At 40.4% G+C, this 12,727-nt stretch overlaps 1 protein-coding gene across 4 annotated transcripts; it reads left to right on the top strand.

The window, feature by feature from the left end:
* The first annotated feature begins 7,280 nt into the window (after positions 1 to 7,280).
* On the top strand, positions 7,281 to 12,676 carry LOC112292860 (DNA polymerase lambda). Of its 4 annotated transcripts, none has more exons than XM_024541759.3 (15): positions 7,281 to 7,828; positions 8,263 to 8,400; positions 8,691 to 8,976; positions 9,055 to 9,206; positions 9,324 to 9,405; positions 9,572 to 9,702; positions 9,889 to 9,951; positions 10,259 to 10,438; positions 10,706 to 10,759; positions 11,031 to 11,119; positions 11,245 to 11,338; positions 11,473 to 11,553; positions 11,790 to 11,857; positions 12,062 to 12,146; positions 12,269 to 12,676. In XM_024541759.3, the coding sequence occupies exons 1-15, from the start codon at positions 7,688 to 7,690 to the stop codon at positions 12,362 to 12,364; spliced, it is 1,740 nt and encodes a 579-aa protein (XP_024397527.1). In that variant the 5' UTR covers positions 7,281 to 7,687; the 3' UTR covers positions 12,365 to 12,676. The 4 variants fall into 4 exon arrangements, with proteins under 4 accessions (XP_024397527.1, XP_073395431.1, XP_090112606.1 ...); XM_073539330.2 differs by having other exon boundaries at positions 7,332 to 7,828; positions 8,263 to 8,443; XM_090256480.1 differs by having other exon boundaries at positions 7,534 to 7,828; positions 8,263 to 8,443; positions 9,073 to 9,206.
* The last annotated feature ends 51 nt before the right edge of the window (positions 12,677 to 12,727 follow it).

Consider the following 12,727-nt stretch of genomic DNA (forward strand, 5'->3'; position numbering starts at 1 on the left):
TAGTTGGTAGAAGATGTTAGGGACATAGTCCTTAGAACCTTCTAGACATAAGTTTCTAGAACCTTCTAGAAGCAAGTCTCTGGAACCTTCTAGAAGCTTTCTAGTTAGTAGAAGTTGCTTGAGAAGCTTCCTAGTTGATAGAAGTTACTTGAGAAGCTTCCTAAATAGGAGTATATATTGGAATCGAGGCTGAAGAATTCTTCAGTTTCGATAATACATCTCTTGGAGCTCTAGCTCACCTCTCTGGTGTTGTTCTCATCTGATTAATCTAGTTTTTGCCAGTTCTTCTTGAACTTCTTGTTAGATCTCGAGTCTGTATTTCTGTGTCCGTGACAGTTTGTCGAGATTTCACTCACCTCAGATATCAAAGCTAGTTTCTTCTTTATTAGAGTGTGGATTACCCCTCTGCTTAGAAGTGTACTAGCATTTTAGAGGTTGAGGATTACCCTCCTCTAAACTGGTACTTCTTTTGTTACAATATTGGAGTCTTATTCTTCTTGGAGAGAGTGGATTACCCCTTTTCTTGAAGCTCTTAAGGCATTTTAGAGGTTGCGAAGTACCCTCCTCTAAACCAATATTGTCTTCTTGTAGAGTCATTTCTGTCCTTCTCTTAGAATGGCCGGGGGCCAAGACATTAGTATGACAGAAAGTTCGGAGTCCAACTTGGATGCTATCATGAATGCCCTCGCTACGTTATCGCAAAGAACTGCAGGGATTGAAGGAGTTGTGGCAAGGCTTCATAATGATAGAGCATCTGGGATGGCACAATCTAGGTTGCACCAGCCTCAAACTTCTGCACTTGGAGAAGCAACTTTACCTCAGGTTTGACAAGCACCGCTGGTTCTACAACATAAAGAGCCCCGAGTTAGCCTTCTGGACAAGTTCGATGGTACGCGTTCCAAGTTTCGAGGATTCGTCAACCAAATCAGGTTGATAACAGTTTTACAGCCCGAACGCTATCCAATGGAGGAGTCACGTGTTGGGCTTGTTGGAACCTTACTTACAGGACAAGCTCTATCATGGTTTGCTCTTTTGTTTGAGAAACGATCGTCCATACTAAACAACTTTGAAACCTTTTTGAAAGCATTTACGGAAGTATTTGGTAAACACGATACGGTTCGATGGGCTACAACAAAGATCCGGTCACTACGACAAGGGATGCGCTCTACATCAGTCTATGCATCGGACTTCATGTAATTAGCATGCGACATCAATTGGGACGAGAAGCGTTGATAAGTCAATTCTATTGGAGTTTAAGGGACGATGTGAAGGATTTGCTGTTAACTCTTCCTGATCCGTAAATGCTCAACGAAGCTATTAGCCAAGTTGTGAAGTGCGATAATCGCCTATTCCAATGCTGCCAAGACCAACGTTCAAGACAACATATGGTTCGCCACGCCCCAACTATGTCGGAAAGCAGCGTGAATTCACATTCAGAGCTGGAAGACATGCAAATTGATGCGATACGTGTCAAATCCCTTACTCTAGAAGAAAAAAAGTAGCATATGGAGGAAGGGCTATGCTTGTATTGCGGTGAAGAAGGCTACAAAGTTGGAAACTGTCTCAAGAAGCAAAATCGACGTATTATCAAGACTAGAGGCATGTTTATTCAGGAAAACGAGGATGCCCAGCCACAATAGGAATGATGCGGCTGGACAATGAAATATCGCAACAACAATCAGGTTCCTTTCTTTCTGCTCAACTTGCCTTTTATTTTACAATCCCTTTGCTTATTGGCCCTCAGAAACTGAGAACCTTAGCATTATTAGATTCAAGAGCATCTGCTTATTTCTTAGATGAAGAATTTACGAAGCATCATAAGATCCCTTTAGTACAAAAATCCAAACCTGTTCACGTTGAGGTCATAGATGGGCGACCTTTATTGTTTGGTAGTGTCACCCATGAATCAGAACCTATAGAAATGACGTTTAAGGGCCATAGTACTCATATTATTTTCAATATTATTAGAACTCCATCAAATTCTGTTATTCTTAGTCTTTCTTGGTTGGAAAAGCATAACTCATCCATAGATTGGAAGTTGCGGAAGATGACCTTTCCCACAAAACCACCCAAGAGCAAGCCTAGTAGAAAACCCCGAATAGAGAAATTCTTATTTATTGGAGCAAGGGCCTTTATAAGATCGTCTAAAGAAGGCACACCGTTTGTCATTTATGCGACTCCAACTACCGGGGAGAAGATCTCGACAGCAAGTATATGGGAGCAATATAAGAATTTTAAAGACGTGTTTCAAAAGAAAAATGCCGACATGCTACCAGAACACAGACCATATGATTGCGCCATAAACTTACAGGAAGGAGCACAACCACCTTTTGGCCCAATCTATAATCTATCGCAGACGGAGTTGCGGAAGTACATCGACGAGAATCTAGCCAAGAACTTCATCCGTCATTCAAAATCATCAGCTGGAGCATCCATCTTATTTGTGAAGAAGAAAGATGGCTCATTGCGGATGTGCGTAGACTATCGAGGCTTCAACAAGGTAACAAAGAAGAATCGTTATCCGTTATCCTTGATTTCTAGTCTCTTAGAACAACTTGGATATGCAAGGATTTTTACAAAAATTGATCCAATGGGAGCTTACAACCTCGTACGAATCAAGGAAGGAGATGAGTGGAAGACAGCGTTTTGTACAAGGTATGGCCATTTTGAGTATAATGTCATGCCTTTTGGTCTTACCAATGCTCCAGCGGTCTTTCAATATATGATGAATGATATTTTCTGAGAGTACCTTGACGATTTTGTTGTCATCTATTTAGATGATATTCTGATATTCTCCAAAAATGAGAAAGAGAATGAAAAGCACGTTCGTTTGGTCTTGGAGAAACTACGCAAGCAAGGACTATATGCTAAGTTGGAGAAGTGTTTATTTCATCAAATAGAGATGGAGTTTTTGGGGTTCATTGCGACTATGGAAGGCTTGAAGATGGACCCCAAGAAGGTGGAAGCAATCGTGTCCTGGGAGGTTCCGAAGACGGTGAGAGACGTACAATGCTTTCTTGGCTTTGCCAACTTCTATCGGATCTTCATCAAGAATTACTTTCAAGTTGTTGCTCCTCTCACTCGGTTGACATGCAAGGATAAGCTGGAATGGAGACCTCTAGCGGAGAAGGCGTTTCAAGACCTGAAGACCACATTTACTATGGCTCCAATCTTGGTACATCCAGACTTTACAAAGGCCTTTTATTTAAAAACTGATGCTTCGGATTTTACTTTGGAAGCTGTACTTTCACAAATGGGAGAAGACAAGAAGCTCCATCCAGTTGCATTCTATTCTCGAAAGTTCTCTGCTGCTGAAATCAATTATGAGATCCACGATAAGGAACTTCTTGCTATAGTGGATTCTTTCCAAGAATGGCATCATTTTCTTGAAAGAGCTGCACACCCAGTGACCGTATACACAGATCACAAGAATTTGGAGTATTTCATGTCGGCTCGAGTTCTAAATTGACGTCAAGCTCGGTGGAGTATGTTGCTATCTAGGTTCGATTTGGTTATCACTTATCGACCTGAAAAGCAGCAAGGACTATCTGATGCCTTATCGAGGAGATCATATCTTGTTCCAAAGGCTGGAGAAGTAGCGTTTGATCAACAATGTACGACATTGTTGAAGCCATAGCAATTTCGGCTTTGTGCTACTATTGTACCAATTGATGTTGACTTCTTGAATCAGGTACGTGCCGCGACCATTAAAGATTCAGTAGCCATTGATATCAAGCAGCGTGCCAATGACGACAAATTCAAGGTAGAGAGAGATCTTTTATACTTTGAGGAGCAGTTGCATATCCCAAAAGGACCAGCACGGCTCCGAGTTCTTCAATCTCGCCACGATTTTCCAGTTGCGAGACATTTTGGATTCAACAAGACCTTGGAGCTTATTTCTCGAGATTTTTGGTGGCCCCAAATGTGGAAGGATGTGAAAGATTTTGTCCTCTCCTGCGACATCTATTCAAGATCCAAGAATCCTCGGCATCGCCCTTATGGACTCCTACAGCCATTGCCGATTCCACGTTGATCATGGTCTTCAGTTTCTATGGACTTCATCATGGACCTTCCATCATCGAACTCATTTGACAGCATCTTTATCGTGGTAGATCGGCTTACAAAGATGGTGCACTTTGTTCCTTATAAGAAGACATCGTCCAGTGAAGTCACAGCAAGGCTCTTTCTCGATAATGTGTATCGATATCATGGACTACTAGATGATATCATATCAGATCGAGGAACCCAATTTGTATCAAAGTTTTGGAAATCTCTCTTTGAAATACTGAAGGTGGATATCAAACTTTCTTTGGCTTTTCATCCTCAAACTGACGGACAAACGGAACGGATGAACCAAGTCTTGGAACAATACTTACGATGCAGCATCAATTATCAGCAAGACGATTGGACCACATATCTGTCACTAGCCAAGTTTGCATATAACAACACCCTCCATGCGTCGACTCAATACATACCATTCTTTTCCAACTATGGGTATCATCCAAAGCTTGATTTATTGAGTCCGTCAAGAAATAACAATCTAGCAGCTGAAGGATTTGCAAAACAACTATCAGAGCTTCAAAATATGTTGAAGCTTCAATTACAATCTGCTCAAGAATCCTACAAGGCGTCTGCAGATAGATTTCGGAATCAAGCACCTACTTTCAAAATTGGAGATAAAGCATGGCTTCTTCGACAGAATATTAAGACCAAGCGACCATGTGATAAGTTGGACTATCAAAGATTGGGACCATTTATCATCCAGAAGCAAATCAATCCAATGGCGTACCATCTAGAATTACCGGCTTCTATGAAGGTACATCCAATCTTTCATGTTTCTCTGTTAGAGCCTTATCGAGAGTCGTCTTTTCCTAGAAGAGTACAATATCCGCCACTTAGTATTGAGATCGAGAACCATGAGGAATACGAGGTTGAAAAGGTACTGGATTCACAGCGAAGGTGGGGCAAGTTGGAGTATCTTGTTCATTGGTGCGACTACGACATTAATGAGCAAACGTGGGAGCCAGCTGAAAATCTCACCAATGCGCCGCAAAAGGTACAGGAGTTTCATCAACAACATCCTCATAAACCTAAGCCGGTTTGACGATAGCTTCGTTCTGAAGCTTGCTCACCCAAGAATATAAGAAAGGGAGAGAGCACCACCAAAATTCGTAGTTGATGTAGTTATTTTCTCCAAGATAAAATAGAATTTTTTTCAATAGCCATAGTTTGGTCTTCTAATATGGATAGCCAAGAGACAGATACTATGCCAGTCAAATTATCTCAACCGACTAGCTCACGAAGGCGACTCCGAGATGAAGAATTGCCTACACCACGACGACGACGGAGTGTCAAAGACAAAGACTTGATGAGGAAAAATATACACAAAAAGGCTATCTCGATATAATAAGTCAAAATATAAACAAGTAGGTATATTAAAAGGAAACTGGAATGGCTATTGCCACAAGACAAGAAACTAAAGACTCTTGAATCTGGACTAGAAGCAAGAAAGGAGTTGACAAGAGTGAAGAAGCCTTCACTCTTGTCTCTATATATACTATCTAACTAGGGGCTACGTGGCGACGTTCTATAGGACCTCCAATATGTGTTGACTTTGTAGGACACATGCCTTGACTTACAAGGCAAGTTTTTCTACGTGTGGGCCACATAGTTAGCTTGATCTTCAAGCTAACAACATGTGTGGCACATGGCCAACTTGTTGACCACGTTTCTAATCCAAAAAGTCAATTAAAGACACCTATGAAGTCAAAGCAGCGTCTAGGAAGTTTCTAAGAAGCTTTCATATTAAATATTATAGAATTAACTTACTTTTATCTACTTTTACTTACTTCTACCTATTTCTATATGTAATTATTAGCTTACATGATTATGGCCGTGACACGGAGGATACCGAGTAAGTGATCACTGGTGATTGTATTTGAGTCCGAGCCTCCTAATGACGGTCAGCCAGAAGGCGTGTTTGTAGGACAATTTCACAATGAGGACACGGAAGTTCATGCTTGGTCAGAAGTTGAAGGAGTGGGCCACTACTGTTGGCTTCAAGGGCCGATGAACCACTTGCCTCATGAACAACAATTGGAGTTCATAGCAGACATTATATGACAGATCTTCATTTTCTTGCGTTGGTACTGATTAACAACAACATTGCTTCTCAGAGACCTCGAAGCTAAAGGAGGGGGTGATGTTAGGGACATAATCCTTAGAACCTTCTAGAGACAAGTTTCTAGAACCTTCTAGAAGCAAGTCTTTGGAACCTTCTAGAAGCTTCTTAGTTAGTAGAAGATGTTAGGGACATAGTCCTTAGAACCTTCTAGACATAAGTTTCTAGAAGCTTCCTAGTTGGTAGAAGTTGCTTGAGAAGCTTCTTTAATAGGAGTATATATTGGAATCGAGGCTGAAGAGTTCTTCAGTCTCGACAACACATCTCTTGGAGCTCTAACTCACCTCTCTGGTGTTGTTCTCATTTGATTAATCTAGTTCTTGCCAGTTCTTCTTGAACTTCTTGTTAGATCTCGAGTTTGTATTTCTATGTCCGTGACAGGTGGAAACCATTTTTGCTAAGGTAAGTTATTATCAGCCATATGTCTTGCTTGGTAAGAATAGAAATCATCTTTATCATATGGCCTTCCCTCAAGCAACCACGTATAGATATGTGGTCCTTTTGATCATTTGGCTTCTTTTAACTACCTCTATCAACTAATAAAAGTTAATAAAAATCAATTAATTATTAGAATTCAAAGATTATTGATTATACACCGTAGAACAAAGTCAGTTTCTAAAATTTTGATTAATTATCAAAAGTTATTAGTTTTTAGGAGATTAATTATTAGAAGAGCAGTATGTGCGTGTGTCTATATATATATATCTATATATATATATCTATATAGAACTTATAAGATTAAAAAGACCTTTGTCTCTATTAAGAAAAGATATAATTTTTATTTATTTTATTTTATTTAGAAGAAAATTAACTATTATTCTTTCAAGGGGTCTTTGTGTTTTCTTCCATTATATCTTGATTGCTATAACTTTGAATTGGACAAGTGAGATATTCATTAACACTAATGTCTTAACCAATATGTCAACCTATGAAAAACGTATGATAAAAATGTAGGTCATAATATTTAAATCACTTCAGAATGTACACTTTGTGGCAGAAAACATCCACTTCGAAATCACTCACGCAGGGTCTCAAACTCTTCATGAAAGCGGCTAAATGTTTCAACTTCATGCTCCTCTTGCTGGTCAATGTGAAGCAAAAACGATGGCGATTTGGAACGAAAAACCAAAACCTTCACATTTCACACTCTTCACACTGTTCTCTCTGACCAATTCGGTGCTGAAAGTGTCACTTTTAGCAGGTCAAAATAGGCTTCAAAGTCTGCGATGTGCAGCGAGAGCCTTGTTTCTATTCTGTTCCGTTTTATGATGCGGATCGCAGTTGGGGTCCACGTGGGGAAGAAGAAGTAGAAGAAGTGGATGTGTATGCCGACACGGCTTGTGTGACAACCCATCCAGCAGAATTGGTTCATGGAAGGGCAACAAGCTTGCGCAATCCATCACAAGCTTTGCTTTCAGTGGGTGTGAGGGATTTTTTTCGGTGTTGCAACAAACAAGCTGAGCTTCGACCAATGTTTGTGTGAGGGAGTGAGGCGAGCTGAGACTCATGAAAGTTGAGAAGAAGAAGAGGAAGCGAGCTGCACAGGAGGAGGAGGAGGAGGAGGAGGATGGTGAGCTAGGGGACCTCTACTTTAGAGGCATCGCTGCTTATTTCGTGGAGACGGGAATTCAGCCCCGCCGTTTGCAGGTATCCTCTTCTTCTTACGCTTTGGATTGCATCTGTGGGGACGCTAATGGGATGTGTTTGTGTGTGTCTGGAGGTTTGAGCATTGCTTACCTTCCTTGAATTCACTCCACTTTTTCATGCAAGTTGATTCTGATCGCTTGGACTGTTGTGAGAATGTATAAATCCTAAACCCTAGCCCGAACTTAAATCTTGAAATTGTGATCAGTTGTAGTGAGCTGCTTTCTCCTTGCATGTTTCGTGTACTAGAAACCTAGTGTCTTCTCTGGCATTGGAGACTAGAGGGTGGATTAGGTTTCCTAGGCTATCATCGAATCCAAGCGTTGGTTGGTCATATGCTATTGTTAAGGATTGATGCAATTGGGTGGGGATGATGGTAGCAATCGTGTGGTGGATTCTGAGGATGAGGGTGTTTCTAATCTGGTGATACGTTGCAGATATGGAAGCAAAAACTCCTGCAGCTTGGGGGTGTGGTGGAGGATCATTGGTCGGAACACCTCAGTCACGTTTTTGCAGCCAGTGTCGAAACGGTTACAGACAAGTGTGGACGCCGCAAATTGAAAAAGTCGAAAACGGTCCGTGTTTTATTCTTCATTGATATGCACTTACATGATAAATGTAAGCCAGGTGGTTTTATAAATTGAAAAATTGTCTCTATCATAATGTTCTGAATCGGATTCTTAGCTACCTTGGAGGGGATGGTTTTCATATTTCTTCATTCTGCAGCTGCATCATTGAATAACCAAAGGAAAGAAGTGTGGATTTAATTGCCCTTGTCCTTTACTGCCTTGCATGTTGTCATTTGCGGTGTAACCCAAACATTTTATTCCTTGGAAGTTTGACCTTTATTTGTAGTATCTTGCAGAATGTTCTGAAATATACTTGGATTGAAGATTGCTTGAAGGCCGGCAAGTGCCTGCCCATCGATTCGTACGTCCTCGACATATTACCCGAAAATAGAAGTGTATCTCGAAATTCCACGGAGAATTCAGGCTTAAGGGATAATGCGCCAGAAAAGGCTGTTTCTTCCAGTCTACAGAAGTTGACTTCTTCAGAACGTGCCACAACCTCTGATTGGATGCAAATTATAAATGAGGGAGGCGAAATGGGGGTCGTCTCAAAGGGTTTACACAAAAAAGAAACGGAGGGAGGTATGCTCTGCATGATGCTTGTTTCTGAGCAAAGTTAGCCTGTTACAGTGTCATAATTGGCTCGAGTAATGCTACAAGTTTGTGTAAATTGTGAAGGTGGACTACATAATACTCAAGGGGCATCGTCGGAGGAGGATTGTGACATGAAAAATGAGGCTGAAGCTTCAAGTGCTGAGTTGGCGCCCGCAAGAGATGCAGCTCCTGGCCCTGTGGATTCTCTTAAGAACGAGGTAAGGACTTGGTTATCACTGTATGTCCCCATTGCAGTACTTGTTATCTTAGTCTTTTTACTCATCTAAAATCGATATATGTTCTAATGCTCAAGTGTGGTGACTTTAAATCGACAGCCCGAAGCTGGCTATACTCCTCCCAACTTGAATGCTCATATAACTGGCCCTTTCTCGGAGATAAAGGATATATACAAAGAAGGTAAGGCTCTTTCAGTCAAATTTTTATCCATTAGAAGCATTTGTAAATGAACGAGACATCCAGTACTTTATTTTTCTCCCATGGTCTAATGATTTATACTGGAGAGTGCTTTCTTTGAGTGTGAAGTATTACAAAACGATCAAGTTATTATTTGTGGCATATACAGCTCTAGGGGATGACCGAAGGGCTTTTAGTTACTACAAGGCGCTATCCGTTCTCGAGAAAGTTCCTTTCAAAATCACTAGTGTGAATCAGATTAAGGGGTTTCCAACAATAGGGAAATCACTGATGGAAAGTGTAAGTATCGATTGTTGCTGTTTATTGCATGCACATCTTATAGTTGATATTGATTTCTCAGGGATTCTTGAGCAATGTTGAATATTCAACTTTTGCAAGCTTCTTTACTTCGCTGGCTTTGTATACAGGCAGCCCCACTCTTTTGCGGGACGTTCAAAGTTGGCTGATGTTGCTTCTATGATGCAGATACATGAAATTCTATCTACCGGGAGGTTTTCGAAGCTGGAGCATCTCAAGAATGATAATAAAGTATTAGTCTATAATTATGTTCATGATTCTAATTGTAATAACAATCACACAAGTGTTGATATCATTAATCTTTAGTGCTCTTCGTGTTCTTTAAACTTCTGAATTACGGGATTTAATACACTATTTCCAATGGGTTCTATTCTATTTTCCATAGGGCGCTTGTATTTTATCCATTGAATCATTCTTTGGTTTAGCGCTCTACGAACAACCTGCTGGAACATTCACTGTTTTTTTGTTAGCAAAAGGTGATTTGAACGTTTCATTCAATTAGGTAATTTAGCTCAGTGATACGGACGTATTATTTCAGGTACGTGTGTTAGCCTTGTTTGGCTCTGTGTGGGGTATTGGACCAGCAACTGCTCAGAGGCTTTATGACAAGGGACTTCGCACACTAGAGGAACTGAAGACGGATAATACACTCACTCCTCCACAACGAATAGGCCTGATGTTTCATAATGACATAATCACGAAGATTCCCCGGCATGAGGTGACGTCCTTTCTTGTGGTGCATTCTTCAGTAAATATAACTTCGTAGATCGAGAGGGTCTCTCTATTGTTGAGTTCTATCTCTCTGCAAATGACGCAAACGAGCACCCATTCAAGAGAGAGCGGGTTTCAAAGTGAGCAGTATTCTTCTACACTTGAGATCAGCATCGTGAAGATTGTTGAAGTCTACTCACTTTGATCATATTTGTGTGAATTTGTTAGATACAAACTTGGCTTAAAAATGGTTTTTTCACGTTCATATTTTTAGATCAAGGAGATGGAGGCAATTGTGCAGAAGTCTGGATCAGAGCTTTGCCCAGGGGTGAGTTTTGTATGTCCCCAAACTTATCACAAGCGGGGAAACGAATGAAAATTTTCAAAAATTCTCAGTAGATGTCGCATACGTTAAATCCATCATAGCCTCACTATTGTCTTAGGGATAATTGTTAGAGGGTATGTGCTTCGCAATTCTTGTTATTTGCAATAACCTTTCATGAATTTATCTACCAGAATCATTGCCTGCCACGCTAGAGAAGGTTATGAACTATCGTCAGCTCTGTTTTGATTGCGAATCGACGTGTGGTTCTCTTCAGATCTCTATAATGTGTGGTGGTTCATACCGGCGGGGGAAAGCTTTGTCGGGTGATATGGATTTTGTTATAACGCATCCGGATGGCCACAGGTTTAATACGAGCTACTCCTTCAATATGAACCCAGCAATATACTGAGACTAGATTTATTCCACGGGATGCTTTGACTTACGAATTTTACAACTGAACGAATGCTGAGATTAGCTTCTTGGTGCAGTCATACAGGTTTTCTGCATGAGCTAGTCAGGAAATTAAAATCAGAAGATTTTTTAACAGAAGATCTTAGGATCGGTATCGAGCACAGCACCGAGGTATTTAAAGACTGATTTCAGCAACTTGCTAACGTCACTTCTGATTTGATTGTTGTTTCCAGTTTACCCAGCTTCTAAAACTATTAATTGAAGTATATGATTTTTAATGCCCACATACTTCGACCAACTTTCAGGGAACGGATCATGGAGTTGACACTTGGTTTGGACTATGCAAGTACCCAGGTCGGGAGATGCGGCATCGTGTTGATTTTAAGGTCTGTACTAATAGTTGCATAATTTCTCTTCGACTTTTAGATGAGAAATTGTAGAGGTTTAGTTTTATAGACTACGTCGCTTTGTGAAGTTCAATGTGAAGGGATTAAAAGAATAGCATGAAAGAAGTTTTTCTCTTGCTGTATTCAAGAGTTGTGCATGGTGTACCCTAGATGAAAATTACGGTAATTTTCGTCCTCTTTCATGTTTTAAAGCCATTGGTAAGTATCGGATGCAGGTTTACCCCTTTGACCAGTATCCATTTGGTCTGATCGCGTGGACGGGCAATGATATTCTAAATCGCAGGTAAGCTCTCATGTGTTGATAGCACTTGGCATGCCCTTTCACACCTAATTTAATTCCATGTTTCTTTCTTGGGAGCGATTCGTTTTGCAAATTTGTGTTCTACGTGGTCTAAACAAGCGCTACGTGATCCGTTGGTAGCCATCAATGTAACATTTCGTAACCTTTTCGTTTCACGATGAATCTAACGATGTTTTGTTGCATCAGGTTAAGGTTATTGGCGGAGGCCAAAGGTTACAGTCTCGATGATCATGGACTATATCCAATAGTTACCGATGCTAATGGTGGCAAGGTAAATACGTATTCTAGTAATACTGCACATGATATAGTATCAATCTTTGTCAATATCTATTATTGTTTCACTTCTGGAGTTTGACTTCGTTTGTGTTGTCCATTGGAATTTTATAAATGCAGGTCAAGTTATCTGTAAGCGTGCCCTGCAAATCCGAGTGTGAAGTGTTTGAGAAACTGGGGTTCCCCTGGCTTGAGCCTCATGAGCGCAACTTATGATTCTCAGATGGTGGAACAGTCCCCTTGCACATTGTAGGAACTTTGTTGTGTGATACAATTTGTTTAGTTTTTTTTTAGTTTTGTGATTTTTTAGTTTTATGTTTCTTGTATAATTTCTTGGTTTTTAATTTGGAATTCTTATCGATTCCATAGGAACAAAGACACGATAGATTTTTCACATGTTGATTACTAAAGGATGTCGGCATGGTGTTATGAACTTAACCTGACATTTTACTGTCCTTGGGATTGGACTCAATAGGACTGCGTGTTTTGCATCTGTGTATTCAAATGCATTACAAGAATTGGACAACACTCTTAATGTATTCTTTGATGTATAAACTAAAAACTCTTCTAGATCTGACC

The sequence above is a fragment of the Physcomitrium patens genome, chromosome 15, assembly GCF_059467195.1.
Source record: "Physcomitrium patens ecotype Gransden chromosome 15, ASM5946719v1, whole genome shotgun sequence".
NCBI classification, from domain to species: Eukaryota; Viridiplantae; Streptophyta; class Bryopsida; order Funariales; family Funariaceae; genus Physcomitrium; species Physcomitrium patens.

Coding starts and splice junctions, on each gene's coding strand:
- LOC112292860 (XM_024541759.3), top strand. CDS start 7,688: ATGAAAGTTGAGAAGAAGAAGAGGAAGCGAGCTGCACAGGAGGAGGAG. Junction 7,829..8,262: donor TTCAGCCCCGCCGTTTGCAG/GTATCCTCTTCT, acceptor GATACGTTGCAG/ATATGGAAGCAAAAACTCCT. Junction 9,703..9,888: donor GGAAATCACTGATGGAAAGT/GTAAGTATCGAT, acceptor TCTATGATGCAG/ATACATGAAATTCTATCTAC.